The 21,478-nt window shown below is 41.9% G+C and overlaps 1 protein-coding gene across 1 annotated transcript in view; it reads right to left on the bottom strand.

Annotated features, from left to right (window-relative positions):
• Nucleotides 1–21,478, bottom strand: part of itpr2 (inositol 1,4,5-trisphosphate receptor, type 2) — a 245,517-nt gene that overhangs the window by 26,711 nt on the left and 197,328 nt on the right. Inside the window, exons 46-55 of the mRNA XM_060923767.1 lie at nucleotides 16,282–16,392; nucleotides 15,930–16,122; nucleotides 15,696–15,821; nucleotides 15,303–15,478; nucleotides 13,201–13,365; nucleotides 11,251–11,434; nucleotides 5,728–5,811; nucleotides 5,066–5,196; nucleotides 2,531–2,696; nucleotides 2,255–2,415 (exon numbers count right to left, since the gene is read on the bottom strand). Of these exons, the coding sequence (XP_060779750.1) occupies nucleotides 2,255–2,415; nucleotides 2,531–2,696; nucleotides 5,066–5,196; nucleotides 5,728–5,811; nucleotides 11,251–11,434; nucleotides 13,201–13,365; nucleotides 15,303–15,478; nucleotides 15,696–15,821; nucleotides 15,930–16,122; nucleotides 16,282–16,392 (1,497 nt within the window). The remainder of the gene's footprint in view (nucleotides 1–2,254; nucleotides 2,416–2,530; nucleotides 2,697–5,065; nucleotides 5,197–5,727; nucleotides 5,812–11,250; nucleotides 11,435–13,200; nucleotides 13,366–15,302; nucleotides 15,479–15,695; nucleotides 15,822–15,929; nucleotides 16,123–16,281; nucleotides 16,393–21,478) is intronic.

The following is a 21,478-nucleotide window of genomic DNA, read 5'->3' as shown; positions in this document are numbered from 1 at the left end:
TTTTCCTAATTATTGTCAAAGTTTTTATAACTTTGCATCACCCAGTGCTACATATTCGTATGCGCTTGCCAAAAAGTGCTAACAAGCAAGACTCAGCAAATCTTCCGTCTCCCTTCTGCTCTGCTCGTTAACATAACATCAGCGGTCTGGTTAATGAGCAGTTAATCACTACACCACTTCCAACATGCTCAGAGAGACCAGACATAAGACCAAGACGTGCGCACACACACATACACAAAACAAGGCACTGGAGACACTGGTGTGTTCCCTCCCCCACCCCTCTCACACACACCCTAATGACAGAGGGAATTTTGGTTCTGTACCTCGGAGACATTAGTGTATATTAGACACGTGCATTAATATAGAAAGCGGCTGATGTCTTTTTTTTGTTCTTCTGTCTGGTGCTTAATATGAATTTTGTGAGAACAGAAGAATTCACTCAAATGCAGTAATTTAGTGCAAGAAAAAAAAAACATTCTTGTTCCTCAGGCAACGTGAGCAAAATGATTTTAAAATACAGTCAACTCCAGAATGCTTTAAAAAAGTGAGCAAAAATTAATATACAAAATGAACCTCATGAAATGAGTGATCATTTAAACTTTGGTAACAGTATTAACCATATTTTTTTCTAAATATACAACTTGTTCTTAAATCTCATCTCATCTCATTATCTCTAGCCGCTTTATCCTGTTCTACAGGGTCGCAGGCAAGCTGGAGCCTATCCCAGCTGACTACGGGCGAAAGGCGAGGTACACCCTGGACAAGTCGCCAGGTCATCACAGGGCTGACACATAGACACAGACAACCATTCACACTCACATTCACACCTACGCTCAATTTAGAGTCACCAGTTAACCTAACCTGCATGTCTTTGGACTGTGGGGGAAACCGGAGCACCCGGAGGAAACCCACGCGGACAAGGGGAGAACATGCAAACTCCGCACAGAAAGGCCCTCGCCGGCCACGGGGCTCGAACCCGGACCTTCTTGCTGTGAGGCGACAGCGCTAACCACTACACCACCGTGCCGCCTGTTCTTAAATCACCAGATTAAACAATTTTTCATTCATTCAATCATTTTCTACACCGCTTATCCATTGTGGGACACGGTGAAGCTGGAGCCAATCCCAGCTGACTTCAGGTGAGAGGTGTAGGACACCCTGGGCAGGTCACCAATCCATCACAGTGCTAATACAGAGACAGACAACCATTCACACTCACGTTCACACCTATGGGCAATTTAGAATAGCCAGTTGACCTAATCCACATGTATTTGGACTGTAGGAGGAAACTGGAACCCTCAAAGGAAACCCATGCAAGCATGAGGAGAACATGGAAACTCCACACAGAAAGACCCGAGCCAGCTGGCAGCAGGTTCGAGCCCTGTGAGGCGACAGTGCGAACCACTGCAACACTGTGCCACCTAAAAATTTTCAGTGCTTAAAGTGTATTTACATAAATAGGCTGAATTCATAATCCTTCTACTGACATTTCTGTGTATGGCAGGTCAGTAGGAGGTCATTGATGTTTGCCTTATTTTACACTCATTCCTGTGCACTGCAAACAATGATATCTTAGCAAGTGAAAATATCTTGAAAATAGTTGAAACGATCTCGCATTTCTTATTCGAAGAAAACAAGACACCAATTTTGAGATTATTAAACCTAGTTCTAGATTGCAACCAACTTATTCTAAGATGTCTTACCAAGTGTAATTATCTTACTGCACTGGCAGATTATTTCACTTGATTATAGTCTAAATGTTCTCAAATTTATTATGTTTTTCCGTATATTAGGATGGCTAGTTTTTGCAGTGTGTCATGCGAGTGTTTTCAAAAGAGATTCTAAATAAATAAATGAATGAAAGAAATAAAATGCTGACAAATCAGGAAGTTTAAAAACTTACTGTTTCCATTTAAATTTAATATGATGGGGAAGCCATGGCCTAATGGTTAGACAAGTAGCTTTGGGACCAAAAAGTTCCCGGTTCAATTCCCTGAACCAGCAGGAATGGCTGAAGTGCCTTTGAGCAAGGCACCCAACCCTCAACTGCTGCTCTGGGTATGTTGTACATCACTCTGGAAAAGAGTGCCTGCTAAAGGCCATTAATGTGATGTAATAGTAAGTTTTTAATGGACATTTTTATGCTGGGCTTGACTGTATCTAAACTAATAAGTAACCAATCCGTTATGAATGTTTATTAAATGCGCAAAGCCAAAAAATTTTGATGTGAAGAGTCAACAGGACAGAGACTGACCTTGATCATCTGGGCCACGTAGCTTTCAGGACCGGTGTACTCAGTGGGGTCCTTCACCCGTATTAGAACCAGGAAGTACAGGTAGTGCCACATGTTGTGCTCATTCTTGATGTGCTCCTCGAATGACACGGTCTTGTTGTCAAACTTGTCTCTCTCCAGCCCTGCAACAGAGCAGAAAAAGCTGTAACTATTATAACAATATTATTAGAACCTGTAATACTGCTTCTCATCATACAAGATTTCCTTTCACATCTTTGATCAACGAGTGGAACTTACCGCAGATGAAGCAGGTGGTCTTCAGGACCTCCTCCTTGCCTTGTTTCTCACTCCTCAGGTCAGCGAACGTGTCAATGATCACACCGAAGATGAGGTTTAGAACAATAATGATAACGATGAAGAAGAACAGCAGGTCGTAGACCACTCGAGCAGCGAACATGGGTTCCTGTGAGGAGTGACATCACATGGTGTGATTCATGATCATAGACTTCCAGGCTTGAACTGCAGCCTACACACAGCTAAAGAAGTTAATGATTACTAAATACAGCAGAAATGTCCTGCTTCTTATGCAGCTCCGAAAACTCCAACTGCAGATAACTGTACAAAAGTTGCAGAAGAACATTCTGTGTTGTTCAAACGGATGATTGTAAACAAGCAATACATTTCCATAGAGACGGTATGATATGCAGCATCAGTTTCAAAATGTTGCTTGGTAAAATAGAGTCTTACAAGTTTCTTTAATACAAGCATCATAAACAAATATTTTAACAGAGAATACATCATGCAAAAAACAGTTATTAGGCTCCCGAGTGGCACAACAGTACAGCGTTCACCCTATAGCTAGTTCGAATCCCGATGATCCCATAGCCATCCGTATCTGTGATCAAGAGGGAGGGCTGGTATGCTCTCTCTCCCAGTCAGTTACAGCGACAATAGCCGATCATCGGCGTCTGTGAGCTCATGTATATAGAAGTGGGTGGATAGCGCTTTCCTCACCGTGTGTTCTTTTGTTTGCATATTGTACATTGTGTGGATTTGTAGCATTGTGTACAGATGTGCTGATTAATCACATGGTAGCTACACAGGATGCCAGAATTATGTTTAACAAAATAGTGTGTGCACAAAAGCAGCATAAATTACAGCAGTGGTATTTTGGGGCCTGGCATCAATATGAATGAAAATGCCAAGAAAGTGCATCTTACACAGACTCAATATGATATAAACAGTCATTTCTACCAAAATAAATTTCTCTTTTACACCAGTGTAACATCCACCATTAAATATAAGGAAATTTCACATCATAATTCATTTATATACACACTACCGTTCAAAAGTTTGGGGTCACTTTGAAATGTCCTTATTTCTGAAAGAAAAGCACTGCTCTTTTCAATGAAGATCACTTTAAACTAATCAGAAATCCACTCTATACATTGCTAATGTGGTAAATGACTATTCTAGCTGCAAATGTCTGGTTTTTGGTGCAATATCTCCATAGGTGTATAGAGGCCCATTTCCAGCAACTCTCACTCCAGTGTTCTAATGGTACAATGTGTTTGCTCATTGCCTCAGAAGGCTAATGGATGATTAGAAAACCCTTGTACAATCATGTTATTTTTTTTTAAATATCGCGTCCACATGGGCAACGGATCAGTAAAATATCAGGTACATATGGCAGCGCAACGCTTGCTGAAAACGATGCAATACACATGCCACACCTCTACGTGCGCTGTAAGACGGTCCCATCGGAGACACCAGAACAATAGAAGAAGTAGACGCATGCGCATAAACCCCTTCTTCTGTAGCATTAGCCACACAAAGTTTTGATTATTAATCAGTAACGTAAAATGAAAGACGCGGAAAGAGGAATGAATGGGGGTAGATGGAAGCCGGTACGCCAACATTGATATCCTCCAGAATTCTTTAATGGTCCGGAATAAATTGAATGCTACACGTTGATGGATTACTTTGTTCTTCTACGCCCTTTTTGAGGAATGTATTGTCGGACTTAAACCAACATCTGAAGAGGTGAGATCGCTCGTTTTTTTTTTCCTATTTTTGCTGGCGGGATTGTTTTTGGAAAGCGCACGGGCGGTGCGCAGTTTGGTTATACTCAGTACTTCCGCAGTGTTTGGACTAAAGACTCTGCCCTCAGGGCTATTCTCTCACTCTCTCTCTCTCTCTCTCTCTCTCTCTCTCTCACTTTGCACCATTACACAATAAATATTCACAGTGAAAATATTTTGTAAGCGCGTTTCATGAACCAAGTTATAGGATTTGTTGACAACTCGCATCGAGTTCGTTACACTTCTACCCGGCGTGAAGCACTCACAGTCATGTGGTTGTGACATCATCGTAAACAAATCCGTTCTACTCATCCAGATGACTTCGCAACAGCGCCGTTGCCAGATTTTTTCACTCTGGAACCCGTTCTCAAAAGATTTCGTTTTGGGGCACCCAAAACGCCGGTGCCGTGTGGACGCCAGGCCGAAACGCTAAACAATTTTATCAGATTCACCTGAATCCGTTGCTGTGTGGACAGGGCCTGAGTTTCTGGAGCATCACATTTGTGGGGTCGATTAAATGCTCAAAATGGCCAGAAAAATGTCTTGACTATATTTTCTATTCATTTTACAACTTATGGTGGGAAATAAAAGTGTGACTTTTCATGGAAAACACAAAATTGTCTGGGTGACCCCAAACTTTTGAACGGTAGTGTAGGTTTTTTTTAATGTTAGCAATTCTAACATTGTGCATGAATGTACAGTTGTCTTAGCTGGACTGTTGAAATGTTTCTATTCATGATATTCTTCTCACCTCTTTCGAAGGCTTGCGGAGAATGTCTGCTATGCCTCCTCCGTTGCGCAGCCCGTGGTTCAGGACTGTTACGATGCACATTAAAAGAGTGTCACACACTCGCTCTGATGAAGCCTCAGCTTCCTCCTCGCCTACAGAAATAGAAATGCATATACTTAATGTTTAAAAAAATAAATAAATAAGGGGGGGGGGGGGACCAAAGCTCTATGATCGATAGATGTATTTACAATCTATACATACTAGCTGTAGATATCACACTACACAGTCAGGCCAAACTATTTAGGTAAGCAGATCCTTACCCAATATTTTTTGCAGACACAAAATATCTGAAGCAAGTTTGGATCCGGCACTGAGGTGCTTTAAATAGGGCTAATAATTGAGTAAAATTATTTTTCTAAGTTAATTCCTGGACTTTGACTTCATTCTGACCCTTTTTGTTTTATAACAGAAATCAACTGAGCCAAAATTTAGGCTGCCGCTTTCTCTGCCTTGAGGATCTGCACTCTTCATTAATAAACCAAAACCCTGTACACAGTAGCTTTATACCCACATTCACTAGTTTCAGAGTAAATAAACATTTCTATGATTAAGCTTAAATCGAGCTACAAACACAAACAGAGTCATCTACAAGTTGATGCTGCTTGTTTAATGATCAAGTTTACCGTGGTACGAAGCCGGGAACTGACCAGGGCATCTATCCACCGCGCAGCTCTCAGGGTCTGCAAATCGCCCCGACCTGATCCTCTCTGCTCAACACATGAACGAGAAGGACAAATGTTCTTGAATGCATTCAGTTGCTTCAGCATTACACAAAACCCTCTACCATACATTGAATAATGTGAGCGTGTTGAGAATACATGGTGAAAAATTAAAGGGGAAAACCAACATTAAGCGTGCTAGTATGATGTTGGGCCGCTACAAGCCTCCAGAAGTCAAGTCATTTGTATAGTGCTTTTAACAATAAACATTGTCGCAAAGCAGCTTTACAGAATTTGAATGACTTAAAACATGAGCTAATTTTATCCCTAATCTATCCCCAGTGAGCAAGCCTGTGGCGACGGTGGCAAGGAAAAACTCCCTCAGACGACATGAGGAAGAAACCTCGAGAGGAACCAGACTCAAAAGGGAACCCATCCTCATTTGGGCAACAACAGGTGTTTTTTTTTTTTAAGATATTTTTTTGGGCTTTTTTCACCTTTATTTGGATAGGACAGTGTAGAGACAGGAAATGAGCGGGAGAGAGAGACGGGGAGGGATCGGGAAATGACCTCGGGTCGAAATCGAACCCGGGTCCCCGGATTTATGGTATGGTGCCTTATCCACCTGAGCCACGACGTAAATAAAAATAAAGATGACGTGTTTTCAGACCTTGAATAATGCATCAAAATCAAGATCATATTCAATTTTAAACACCACAATACTAATGTTTGAGCTTAGGATGAGTTCAGAAATCAATATTTGGTGGAATAACCCTGACATTTAAATCACAGCTTTCATGTGTCTTGACATGCTCTCCACCAGTCTTTCACGTTGTTCTTTAGTGACTTTATGCCACTCCTGGTGCAAAAATCCGATCAGTTCAGCTTCGTTTGATGGCTTGTGACCATCCATCTTCTTCTTGATGACATTCCAGACATTTTCACATGGGACCCATGACAGGGTCTTGATCTTATGGTCCTCCATCTTCACTTTGACTAACCTGACTGTGTGGCATGGAGCATTGTCCTGCTGGGAAACCCAATCCTCAGAGTTAGGGAACACTGTCAGAGCAGAAGGAAGCAAGTTTTATTCCAGGATAACCTTGTACATTGCTTGATTCATGTGTCCTTCACAAAGAAAAATCTGCCCCATTCCAGCCTTGCTGAAGCACCCCCAGATCATCACCGATCCTCCACCAAATTTCACAATGGGTTCGAGTCATTGTGGCTTGTAGGCCTCTCCAGGTCTCCATCTAACGTTAGATAACCAGGTGATGGGAAAAGTTGAAAACTGGATTCATCAGAGAAGATGATCTTACTCTAGTCCTCTACAGTCCAATCTTTATGGTCTTTAGCAAACCTCAGCCTGGCTCTTCTTTGCTTCTCATTGATAAAGGGCTTTTTTTGTCGCTTTGCATGACTTCAACCCTGCCCAGAGGAACCGGTTTAGAACAGTCCTTGTCATGCACTTATCCCCAGCTGCTATTTGCTGTTCTTTTTGGAGGTCATTTGATATCATATCATATCACAATAAAACAACAATTTTCACCTTTAAAGTGGTAGGCATGTTGTGTAAATCAAATGGTGCTAACCCCCCCCCCCCAAAAAAAAAAAAAAATCAATTTTAATTCCATCTTGTAATGCAACAAAACAGGACAAACACTTTTGCAAGACATTGTTCCTCATGTCTCATTCACATGTAAGAAAACACCTACATTAACATAATGAATGTAAACAAGAAACATAGCTATGAGTACTAATAATAGCCATCAATAGCTCGCTAGCCTGAGCAATAGGCCTGCTTATCCTTGTGGAAGACTCTGGTCATGCGCAATGAGTGCACATTCAGCGTGCGTGCAGGTAGGCAGGCAGGTAGACCAGCCAAGCACTTCATTCAAACCAAACGAAATGCTCGGACAGGCTTTTTACAGCCCTGCAACTGCCACAGATGGATTTTTTTTTCTTATTACTGTCAGAGCATTTGATTTATTCATGGCTGTCGGGATGTAAAGAGCATTTCAAGAAATATAACCAAAAAAAAAAAAGCTTCTAAAATGACTTACCATGCCTTTAACTAAATATACAGATGCCTTTCCTGAAAATGATCAATAAAAGTATTCATGTATCTGATCCAGCAGCTTTCAAATTTTAAAATATTTCTCAACAACATTATCTTGCGTAAGGGTGTTAAAGCCACTTAATTCAGCTCATGTGCTTGTTTGTATTTAACGGTAGAATAAATACTGCATTAATGCAGTAATGACATTGAGCAGACTTTTCCCTCATAAAAATATTCCCCAAAATATACTTTAGTACCATGTATCTGTAATGTCAGGTGGCATGGTGGTGTAATGGTTAGCACGGTCGTCTCACAGCAAGAAGGTTCTGGGTCCGAGCCCAGCGGCTGACGGAGGCCTTTCTGTGTGGAGTTTGCATTTTCTCCCCGTGTCTGCATGGGTTTCCCCCACAGTCCAAAGACATGCAGGTTAGGTTAATTGGTGGCTCTAAATTGACCGTAGGTGTGAATGGTTGTGTGTCAGCCCTGTGATGACCTGGCGACTTGTCCAGGGTGTACCCTGCCTCTCACCCATAGTCAGCTGGGATAGGCTCCATCTTGTCTGCGACCCTGTAGAACAGGATAATGGACGGATGGATTTCTCATGTCTGAAGTAGAAATACTGGGACAATCTTTCACACGTTACTGAATCCTTGAAGGAAAATAAATAAATAAAACAAATTCCTTCCTTTTTGGGCTACCTGTCATAGAAGGCAGCATGTCGTTCTCTACGTAGTGTACTGATCTACATATTCAGGAGATATTTGGGATTTGGATAGTCCAGATATTCAGAATTAAAAAAAACAAAACAAACAGTTTAATATAACCCCAATTCCAAAAAAGTTGGGACAAAGTACAAATTGTGAATAAAAATGGAATGCAATCATTTACAAATCTCAGAAACTGATATTGTATTCACAATAGAACATAGACAACATATCAAATGTCGAAAGTGAGACATTTTGAAATTTCATGCCAAATATTGGCTCATTTGAAATTTCATGACAGCAACACATCTCAAAAAAGTTGGGACAGGGGCAATAAGAGGCTGGAAAAGTTAAAGGTACAAAAAAGGAACAGCTGGAGGACCAAATTGCAACTCATTAGGTCAATTGGCAATAGGTCATTAACATGACTGGGTATAAAAAGAGCATCTTGGAGTGGCAGTGGCTCTCAGAAGTAAAGATGGGAAGAGGATCACCAATCCCCCTAATTCTGCGCCGACAAATAGTGGAGCAATATCAGAAAGGAGTTCGACAGTGTAAAATTGCAAAGAGTTTGAACATATCATCATCTACAGTGTATAATATCATCAAAAGATTCAGAGAATCTGGAAGAATCTCTGTGCGTAAGGGTCAAGGCCGGAAAACCATACTGGGTGCCCGTGATCTTCGGGCCCTTAGATGGCACTGCATCACATACAGGCATGCTTCTGTATTGGAAATCACAAAATGGGCTCAGGAATACTTCCAGAGAACATTATCTGTGAACATAATTCACCGTGCCATCTGCCGTTGCCAGCTAAACCTCTATAGTTCAAAGAAGCCATCGTATCTAAACATAATCCAGAAGCGCAGACGTCTTCTCTGGGCCAAGGCTCATTTAAAATGGACTGTGGCAAAGTGGAAAACTGTTCTGTGGTCAGACGAATAAAATTTGAAGTTCTTTATGGAAATCAGGGACGCCGTGTCATTCGGACTAAAGAGGAGAAGGACGACCCAAGTTGTTATCAGCGCTCAGTTCAGAAGCCTGCATCTCTGATGGTATGGGGTTGCATTAGTGCGTGTGGCATGGGCAGCTTACACATCTGGAAAGACACCATCAATGCTGAAAGGTATATCCAGGTTCTAGAGCAACATATGCTCCCATCCAGACAACGTCTCTTTCAGGGAAGACCTTGCATTTTCCAACATGACAATGCCAAACCACATACTGCATCAATTGCAGCATCATGGCTGCATAGAAGAAGGGTCCGGGTACTGAACTGGCCAGCCTGCAGTCCAGATCTTTTACCCATAGAAAATATTTGGCGCATCATAAAATGGAAGATGCGACAAAAAAGACCTAAGACAGTTGAGCAACTAGAATCCTACATTAGACAAGAATGGGTTAACATTCCTATCCCTAAACTTGAGCAACTTGTCTCCTCAGTCCCCAGACGTTTACAGACTGTTGTAAAGAGAAAAGGGGATGTCTCACAGTGGGAAACATGGCCTTGTCCCAACTTTTTTGAGATGTGTTGTCATGAAATTTAAAATCACCTAATTTTTCTCTTTAAATGATACATTTTCTCAGTTTAAACATTTGATATGTCATCTATGTTCTGTTCTGAATAAAATATGGAATTCTGAAACTTCCACATCATTGCATTCCGTTTTTATTTACAATTTGTACTTTGTCCCAACTTTTTTTGGAATTGGGGTTGTATTTCCAATCAGAAAATATATCAAATATAAGAATGGAGTTTCAAGTCAACATCTATGTTTATGTTTTTCAAACCGATAATCTGCTGGATAATGTAGCAACACAGTGATGAGGAGAATGACAAAGCTGTGTACGTTGACTTCTCAAGGTTAATTAGTTTTGTCTCCATGCTGGCATGATTGCTGAGCAGAAAGACAATGTTCATGTTCACACATGACCTTGCATGTACACAGTGTGTGATTATGTATTTTCTCTGTCCCCTTGAGCAGAGTAGTGCAGCCCAGCAAATAGATGAGCGGATTACATAAGGCAGCGTGGCCACGGCTGGGTTACACAAGTGCACACGTGTTAGCAGAGCAACAAAAACACAGCCATGAACAATAACACACCTGTACGCATGCTACCATCATCTACTGCTGCTTCAGTAAACAGAATTTCAATGGGTCATTAAAACCAACAGGGAAAGGGAGTGCGTATGGAGTGAATTACATAAACGGATCTCTCACGAACAATTAACGTGATTAGAACATTAAAAAAATTATGCCACATAAATAATAACTGGCTTTATACCACCGAGCTGTTGAATTCTTGATTCTGATTGATTAGAAGGTACTGAACATCTGCAAGGCAAATCCCAGGTTTATAATAAATGTGCTCGCTCAAATATGGTATGGTTTCTATAGTAACAAGAGCTGACAAACATACTGGAGAAAAAAGTAGAACAGTCGGTATGGTGACATTTTCTGTAAGATACTTATTTAACATTTTTGGAAGGAGTCTCTAGTGTCAGTGTTTTGTAGCAGTCAGAGGTAAAGCAGGAAAGTCTCCAGGACAGAGAGGTTTGCAGATTCTCTGTAAAATAAGCTGAAATTTGCTTGTGGAATTAACTTTAAAAGAAAAGAGGAAAAAAAAAAGACGCTGCATCACACCAATCTCATATCACCTGATTCATTTCATATAACAGCCCACCCCCGTTGTGTTTTATTCCTAACTTAATTGGTGTGTACCGAGTGTAGGGAGACGGTCCACATCCAACAGGAAGTCATCTTTGAGAAACAGGAAGCCCACGATGGAGAAGAGGTAGACCAGGATGATGGCTAGCACAGCGGTCAGGAAGATGGAGCGACCATTCTTCGTCACACTCCTCATCACGTTCAAAAGTGTCTCCTCTCTGCGTACCAGATCGAACAACTAGAGAGAAGCGTAGAGAAACATCCACATACAATCAGCTAGAATATTAGCGTAGAACAATGTGAAGATTAAAATTATACACACACACACAAAAAAAAAAAAAAACGGAAAGTCTGCACACCCCTTTCACCTTCTCCACATTTTATTACGTTACAGACTTATTCTACAATAGATTGAGTTCATTTTTTGTCACAAAATTCTACAGAAAATAGCCCATAATGACAAAAGTGAAAGCAGGTTTTTAGAAAATATGCAATTTTATTTTACTGACAAAAATAGGTTATTTAGGGGTTACATATCTGTACACACCCTTAGCCTAATACTTGTTTGATGCACCTTTGGCAGCAATTACAGCTTCAAGGCATGTTGGGAAAGAAGCTATGAGCTTGGCACACTTGCTTCTGGACATTTTTGCCCATTCCTCTTGGCATATCCTTGCTCCGTCAGGTTGGATAGAGAGCATCGGTATACAGCCATTTTCAGCTCCCTTCTACAGATGTTCAATTGGATTCAGGTCTGGGCTGTGGCTGGGCCACTCAGACATTCACAGACTTTCTCCGAAGCCACGCCTTTGTTCTCTTGGATGTGTGCTTCGGGTCGTTGTCATGTTGGAAGGTAAACCTTCGCCCCAGTCTGAGCTCCAGAGCGCTCTGGAGCAGGTTTTCTTCAAGGATCTCAGTGTACTTAGCTGCATTCATCTTTCCCTCTATCAGGACTAGTCGCCCCATTCCTGCTGCTGAAAAACATCCCCACATCATGATGCTGCCATCGCCATGCTTCACTGTAGGGATGGCATTAACCAGGTGATGAGCGGTGCCTGGTTTCCTCCAGACATGACGCTTGGTATTCAGGCCAGAAAGTTCAATTTTGGTTTCATCAGACCAGAGGATCTTGTTTCTCATGGTTTGAGAGTCCTCTAGGTGCCTTTTGGCAAACTCCAAGCAGGCTGTCATGCGCCTTTTACTAAGGAGTGGCTTCCGTCTGGCCACTCTACCATAAAGGCCTGATTTGTGGAGTGCTGCCTGGATGGTTGATCTTCTGAAAGGTTCTGCCATCTTCACAAGGATATACTGGAGCTCTGTCAGACTGACCCTCGGGTTCCTGCTCGCCTCCCTGGCTAAGGCCCGTCTTTCCCGATCGCTCAGTTTGGCCGGGTGGCCAGGTCTAGGAAGATTCTTGGTGGTTCCAAACTTCTTCCATTTACGAATGATGGTGGCCACTGTGCTCTTTGGGACCTGTAAAGCTGCAGTAATTTTTCTGTACCCTTCTCCTGATCTATGCCTTGACACAATCCTGTTTCTGAGGTCTGCAGATAATTCCTTTGACCCCATGGCTTGAAGTTTGTCTGACATACACTGTCAACTGTAGGACCTTATATAGGCAAGTCTTGGCAATCCCCAATCATGTCCAATCAATTGAATTTACCACAAGTGGACTCCAATTAAGCTGTAGAAACATCTCAAGCAGTATCAGAGGAAACAAAATGCATCTCAACTCACTTTTGGGTGTCATATCAAAGGGTGTGCACACTTGTGTACATATATTTTGCATTGATTTTTAATAAATTAGCACAAAATGTCTAAAAACCTGCTTTTACTTTGTCATTATGGGCTATTTTGTGTGGAATTTTGTGACAAAAAATGAACTCAATCTATTGTAGAATAAGTCTGTAACATAATAAAATGTGAGGAAGGTGAAAGGGGTGTGCAGACTTTCCCGCTTGACTGTATATATGACAGTATCAGCGAATGAAGTTCAGTGTATACCAGGATGCTGTAGAAGAACTCGTGGACAAACAGACCAAGCATGCAGACGATGACATAGGAGACATGCAGGAGGAAGGAGACATCCATGATGACCGCTTTGTACCCTCGTGTGAACGTGCCCTGGTTTCCCACGAAGCTCACCAAGAAGACGATCTTATTCAGCAGCTGGGAGAAAAGGCCAGACAATTATCAAGACTCCGTGTAGAAGAAACACCTGCAGTCTGGGCAATGCAAAGAGCATGTAATTCAATTCTTAAAGTCTATAGAGAATGTTTAATCATTACAGAAAAAAGATTTGTAGGAGTGAGGCTTGTACAGAGCCCTTTGCTGGAGAAATTTACTGAACAGAGTTATGGATGAAATAATGAAGTGAAAGCCTACATTAGCCAAATCTCCAAGGTGGGGTCAAGTTAAAGGGGGGAGCAGGCAGTTTGATGAACAAAAGCCGATAATTCTGAACATTTTTAAACAATACATCTACAAACATGACAGCTTACGTATTCATCAGTATGATTCATCTTCAGAACACTGTTTTTTCGTATTCGACAAGGGATCTATTATGCAAATGTGATAGAATTTACTTTCTAAAACTCCTATCGGGCCTGTATTACAGTAATTCCATGTGATAAGCCAGTACCATTTGTGTGAATAAATGACAGTGAGAAACTGTAGGCAGTTAATAGACATTTTTTTCTCTGTGCAATTCCCTGCATCCTCTACAAAATTTCGGAGTGATGCCCAAACTCGGATGTTTGGAGAAGGGCACTGTGTTGTGGTCCCACTGATTTGCTACATGCTGCTATCAATTAAACACATAATTAATCCAAACACTTGCTTATGAATTTTACATAATTAGTGTAGTTTATGTTGTGATTGAAAACATGGGACCTGAACGTCAAACCTAAAAATACTAGATGAGTGAGATGCTCTCTATGCAGAATAGAAACAGTCTAATCTGCCTCTCAAACTTTTGGCAGCCAGAGATGACTGTTAAACACATTCAGCACTAAAATAGGCTAATACTGTACTTTTTTTTTTTTTAGTGTTGGGTTTTTATGTATTTTCAACCTAATCCTAAACTCATCTCATCTCATTATCTCTAGCCGCTTTATCCTGTTCTACAGGGTCGCAGGCAAGCTGGAGTCTATCCCAGCTGACTACGGGCGAAAGGCGGGGTACACCCTGGACAAGTCGCCAGGTCATCACAGGGCTGACACATAGACACAGACAACCATTCACACTCACATTCACACCTACGGTCAATTTAGAGTCACCAGTTAGCCTAACCTGCATGTCTTTGGACTGTGGAGGAAACCGGAGCACCCGGAGGAAACCCACACGGACACGGGGAGAACATGCAAAGTCCGCACAGAAAGGCCCTCGCCGGCCACGGGGCTCGAACCCGGACCTTCTTGCTGTGAGGCGACAGCGCTAGCCACTACACCACCGTGTCGCCCCGAATTTCAATCCTTTTCCCTTGAAATTTTTTAAAATCTAAAAAAAACCTAACTGATGTTGACAGCCTCAGGTCTGTTGTTGCGATGGTCATTAAACATTCAAGTAAAAACGTTTGTAGTACTGTGCAAAAGTCTTCAGCACAGGCAAAAGTCAGTATTTGGCACGACAACTCTGCTTCAAAAAATTGGTCGTCTTGGGGACACTTTGCGCAGTTTTATAAGGAAATGAGCTGTAAGTTTTACTGAGCATGTTGCAGAACCAGCCACAGTTATTCTGGAGACTTTGGCTGTCACACACTTTTTTTTTTTTTTGCAGCAAAACCCAGCAGCCTTCATTATGTTTTTTGTCTGAAAGAGGTCTCTTACATAATATGCTGCAGACATACAAACACTTCTGTATTTAATTTTGTGCTGGAAAACTGATGTTTGGACTCAATGTAGAAGTCAAAGTTGCACTTAAGAAAGACTTACACGTGCATGTACCATGATGCATACACACACAAACCAAGACACGGAATTTATATTAAAAATTAGTTTTATATATATTTTTAAATGAGGCAGAAACATGCTGTATACTCCTATACATTCTGGAGCTGAATTAGCATAAGCTCTCTTTGCTGCCAAGTGAACATTTTCCAGTCTTACATTGGTGGCTCCGAGCAGCAGCAGCGTGGGGCCTAAACCTATAGTGTATATGGAGCGGAGGATGACTGTAATCAGGAAAGCCAGAATGCCTCCTCGCCTGGGCAGGACGAAGAGCATAGATGTACTTATGGCTACCGCCACCCACAGCAAGACCGACAGGAAAGGGGGTAGGACACCTACAGGACACAAAAACTGAAATCAGTTCACAGCTGCTTACCGGAAAACGGGGTAAACATGCATTTAAAGGAATCATCACTGGAGCAGTATCTTCACAGAGATACATGGTGTACTGAAAATAGTTAAATTAATTAAATTCAGGAGATGCTAAAAATGTTAAATTAATCTGAATTTTCTACGATTCAGTACAGCTAAAATAATAATCAGTACAAGTACCTTCATCTTCATCATCTCCAAACGGATAGAACAGAGCTACGGCAATATTGACCAGCACAGCCAGGTTAAAGGAGATGCTCCCCCAAAGAGAGATGTGTTTTGATACCCAGAAGAGAGCAACATTATCTACACACACACACACACACACACACACCAGGACAGAATGAATTATCACTCTTAGAATGGAGTGTTTGATTTTTTTTTTTTTCCACTGGAAACTTAAAACTGCCGTACTCCTCATTTTCTTCTGCCACCACATCTCGTTGTACAGGTCTTCAAACTGCTGGAAGAAGTGGTTGACTTTGCTGCCTTGATCATCTCTTTCCGTAGTGGTGAACACTCGCACTTTGGACTCCACAGTCAGATACTCGCAGATGTTGGGTACTGGGAACACAATCTGTTCCATAGTGCGGTCATGACGTACAATCTTGGGCAACAAAGAGAAGCATATTGTGGCCATTTACAATAAAACAAGGTCACAGAACATGAATTTAAGCCCAATTATCATCAATAAACTGGGGAGAGAGTAACCAGTAAAGACGTATTAGGTCTGGACTGAGCCCCTTTCTCAGGATCGTATGTGTACCTCTATCTGAGCTGTGTGTTTGGCATAGAATCGGAGTGATTCTTCTCTCTCATCGTCTGGATCCAGGCCTGGCTTTAGACTCTGCTGCAGCGCTTTTCGGTGCCGTGCCAACTGCAAATCAACACCATTTAACAATACAGTTTATATATAAACACTAAAACCATAACAGCAGTCAGATCAGACCAAACAGCCAAAGCTGACCATTCTTACTTCTTATAATAGGAAAGACTGGGAAGAGACACGAAATAAATCTAAAGTAAAAAGCAAAACAATAGCAAAAATAAAACAGCAGTAAAAACAACACTGCCTAATATAGTAGCAATGATGATGCTAATATTAACAAAACCAGATCATCAAGGACGTAGTAGCTCATCTGGCCTGCCAGCAAAACAACCATGGCTACCAAGACATCAAACAGAACTCAAATGTGACAATGTGAGAGAGGACCAACCTCCATGACTAATTGTTTACAACAGGAAAATCAACAAAGGACTAAATTTTGTTCCCCAAGGAAATAAAAAAAAGATCAAATCAAAGTCCTTCCCACGCCATGTGGCACATAGGGCAGTGCTGATCTCCGTAGCCCTCGGCCTCTCGCCTATTACATAGCTAGGGTTACAGTGGGGGCTAGTCCTCTGGTAACCGCGAGAGTTTGACTCCCCACTCCCATCTGTATTGCAGCGTGCCTTGCCAGACGGCAGTAGGTACCATTTTTATGATGGTCTTTGGGATGACCCGACCGTGAGTAGAACTCACGATCTCCCAATCGAGAGGAGGACACGCTAACCACTAGGCCAACTCGCAGTTCTAGGCCAACTTGCGGTTTCCCCAAGGAAAGATCGACCCAAAACATCGATCAGAACTGAATTTGCATGATAAATGAGAGAGGAGTTACAATTCTAGTCAGAAGAAAATGTGTTAAGTTGACCCAATTACTAATTTGTTAGCAAAAAATGACAATGCAGTGACCAAGGTTTGTGCAGAAGGACTAGTTCTTTCAACTAAAACAATGAGAATTGAAATCCATTGAGAATGGAGGGAGGAGACACGATTTAACTGAAAATAAACAAAGTTGTAAATAGATTATTTACAACAGGAAAATCAACGAACAAACAACCAGATTTTGTTCCTCAAGTGAAGATCTACCCAAAACATCGATCAGAACTGGAATTGGATGAGAAATGAAAGAGGAGATACAATTCTAGTGAGAGGTCTGGAAAATTTGTTAATTTGACCTAATTACTAACTCATTAGCAAAAAATTTGACAAAAACAATGACCAAGTTTTGTGCACAGTGATTAGTTCTTTCAAAACAAGCCAATTGGAACGGAAATCCCTGGAGAACTGATGGAGGAGATACGATTTAACTGAATTGTGGACGACGGACAGATGACAAATGGCCGAAGCGCCATGGCAATAAACATGATTGAGACTCAAACTGATAATCGAAATATCTGCAAATCTACACTGACTAGCAAGGTCACACCACTGAGATAGGAAAAACTTGAAAACTTTCTTCCTTATATTCGTATTCTTCTTTTATATTTGCACTTACATGGCATGGGAGAAAAATAATGAAAAATAAAAAAAATTACGCGAGTACCTTAAGAGAAAGCAGACTACCACAAGCAGTATTTTAGTTATTCTATTCACTCATCTTCAGAAAGCACTTTTTATCCTAGTAGACATTGCAGTAGATCCAAAGTCTATCCAGGGATCCCTGGACGTAACAGCAATCCATCACGGCATGCCACGCAGGCACACACTAAGGACAATTTAATGTAGCCAATCCACCTACTGGCCATATTATTACAACTACTACTACTACTAATAATAATAATGTGTCTTGACTTGTGTCTTTTTATTTATGATGTACTAAGAGGGATTTAGCTCAACCAATGGTTGAGGGCGGCACGGTGGTGTAATGGTTAGCCATGTCGCCTCACAGCAAGAAGGTTCTGGGTTTGAGCCCCGTGGCCGGCGAGGGCCTTTCTGTGCAGAGTTTGCATGTTCTCCCCGTGTCCGTGTGGGTTTCCTCCGGGTGCTCCGGTTTCCCCCACAGTCCAAAGACATGCAGGTTAGGCTAATTGGTGACTCTAAATTGACCGTAGGTGTGAATGTGAGTGTGAATGGTTGTTTGTCTCTGTGTCAGCCCTGTGATGACCTGGCGACTTGTCCAGGGTGTACCCCGCCTCTCACCTATAGTCAGCCGGGAAAGGCTCCAGCTTGCCTGCGACCCTGTAGAACAGGATAAAGCAGCTACAAATAATGGATGGATGTTAATAATAACGTGTCTTGACTTGTGTGTTTTTAAAAATGATGTACTAAGAGGGATTTAGCTCAACCGATGGTTGAGGGCAGCACGGTAGTGTAGTGGTTAGCACTGTCGCCTCACAGCAAGAAGGTTCTGGGTTTGAGCTCAGTCGGCGACGTGGGCCTTTCTGTGTGGAGTTTGCGTGTTCCCTCCCAGTTTCTTCCCACAGTCCAAAGACATGCAGGTTAGTTTAACATGGGGCGGGGCTGAAGTGCCCATGAGCAACCTAACCCCCAACTGCTCCCTGGGCGCTGTAGCATAGCTGCCCACTGCTCTGGGTATGTTTGTGTGCTCATTCCATCCTGATGCCCTATGTCTGGTCGGAGTCTCATCACATCGCTCCTGTGAAGGACTGAGGGAGTTTTTCTGAGGGAGTTTTTCCTTGCCACCGTCGCCACAGGCTTGCTCATTCGGGATCGATTAGGGATAAAATTAACTCTGAAACTGACTTCATGTTAAAACTGTTAAAAATGTTATAATCACGTTGTCTGTTATCACCCAAATGAGGATGGGTTCCCTTTTGAGTCTGGTTCCTCTCGAGGTTTCTTCCTCATGTCGTCTGAGGGAGTTTTTCCTTGCCACCGTCGCCACAGGCTTGCTCATTGGGGATCGATTAGGGATAAAATTAGCTCATGTTTTAAGTCGTTCAAATTCTGTAAAGCTGTTTTGTGACAATATTAACTGTTAAAAGCGCTATACAAATAGACTTGACATTGCTCACTTGTGTGCGCGCGCATGTGTTCACTGCTTCAGATGCGTTAAATTTCACTGTGTGCTTAAGTCTGTGCTTGAGTGTAACAAATAATGTGTGACAAAGGCTTCTTGGCGATGCAAAACCCTGCACTGGATCCAACTAGGAACCCTAGAACTGTAAGTTAGCAATGTTACACAGGTGTCTAAAAATTTAAGCTCACCTAAAATCCAGCAAATCAAAAAGTACAATTTTGAAGACGCAACTTCTGCGTGAGCTCTGACTGAAAGGGTAACTAGACTATTTACAGACTTCTGTAAAATGTGAGGTTATATGCTCAATGACAAACTCAAAGAACACCCTTTCTGAGGACAAAATATTATATCTGTGAGTGGCAAAAGTATATGAACCTTTGCTTTCAGTATCTGGTGTGACCCCCTTGTGCAGCAATAACTGCAACTAAACGTTTCCGGTAACTGTTGATCAGTCCTGCACACCGGCTTGGAGGAATTTTAGCCCATTCCTCCATACAGAACAGCTTCAACTCTGGGATGTTGGTGGGTTTCCTCACATGAACTGCTCGCTTCAGGTCCTTCCACAACATTTCGATTGGATTAAGGTCAGGACTTTGACTTGGCCATTCCAAAACATGAACTTTATTCTTCTTTAACCATTCTTTGGTAGAACGACTTGTGTGCTTAGGGTCGTTGTCTTGCTGCATGACTCACCTTCTCTTGAGATTCAGTTCATGGACAGATGTCCTGACATTTTCCTTTAGAATTCGCTGGTATAATTCAGAATTCATTGTTCCATCAATGATGGCAAGCCATCCTGGCCCAGATGTAGCAAAACAGGCCCAAACCATGATACTACCACTACCATGTTTCACAGATGGGATAAGGTTCTTATGCTGGAATGCAGTGTTTTTCCTTTCTCCAAACATAATGCTTCTCATTGAAACCAAAAAGTTCTATTTTGGTCTCATCCATCCACAGAACATTTTTCCAGTAGCCTTCTGGCTTGTTCACATGATCTTTAGCAAACTGCAGACGAGCAGCAATGTTCTTTTTGGACAGCAGTGGCTTTCTCCTTGCAACCCTGCCATGCACACCATTGTTGTTCAGTGTTTTCCTGATGGTGGACTCATGAACATTTGCCAATGTGAGAGAGGCCTTCAGTTGCTTAGAAGTTACTCTGGGGTCCTTTGTGACCTCGCCTACTGTTACACACCTTGCTCTTGGAGTGATCTTTGTTGGTTGACCACTCCTGAGGAGAGTAACAATGGTCTTGAATTTCCTCCATTTGTACACAATCTGTCTGACTGTGGATTGGTGGAGTCCAAACTCTTTACAGATGGTTTTGTAACCTTTTCCAGCCTGATGAGCAAACAACAACGCTTTTTCTGAGGTCCTCAGAAATCTCCTCTGTTCGTTCCAAGATGCACTTCCACAAACGTGTGTTGTTAAGATCAGACTTTGATAGATCCCTGTTCTTTAAATAAAACAGGGTGCCCACTCACACCTGATTGTCATCCCATTGATTGAAAACACCTGACTCTAATTTCACCTTCAAATTAACTGCTAATCCTTGAGGTTCACATACTTTTGCCACTCACAGATATGTAATAGTGGATCATTTTCCTCAATAAATAAATGACCAAGAATAATATTTTTGTCTCATTTGTTTAACTGGGTTCTCTTTATCTACTTTTAGGACTTGTGTGAAAATCTGATGTTGTTTTAGGTCATATTTATGCAGAAATATAGAAAATTCTAAAGGGCTCACAAACTTTCAAGCACCACTGTAAATCTGAGTCATTAAAGGCAGCAATTAACAGATTACCAAGCGAGTCTTTAGCTCTGGCTCTACAGATGCAGGGGTTAGAAAATTCGAGCAGCGGTAAACAAACATCTAGCAGCACTGCGGGTCAGAGCAGCACAAAGCTGATGAAGCTGCATGGCTTAACAACCAGCCTAAAGTCAAAGACAATGCACTCATCATCTCAAACAGGAGTACCGGCACACACCAGAAATGGATCAATGACAACAAGAAAGAACATCCTGTACTCGAGCAAAAAACTCGGTCCTTAAGAAAACAACTGCAAAGAAACCCTACATAGGTTCTTGCTCTTACTTCTACACTGATCAAGAATTCAAGTAGAATCCTTTACATCAGACTAGACACTCCGCTGT

The sequence above is a fragment of the Neoarius graeffei genome, chromosome 6 (genome assembly GCF_027579695.1).
Source record: "Neoarius graeffei isolate fNeoGra1 chromosome 6, fNeoGra1.pri, whole genome shotgun sequence".
Classification (NCBI taxonomy): Eukaryota; Metazoa; Chordata; class Actinopteri; order Siluriformes; family Ariidae; genus Neoarius; species Neoarius graeffei.
The sequence above is the reverse complement of the archived record's forward strand: the minus strand, read 5'-3'. Positions and strand labels throughout refer to the sequence as shown.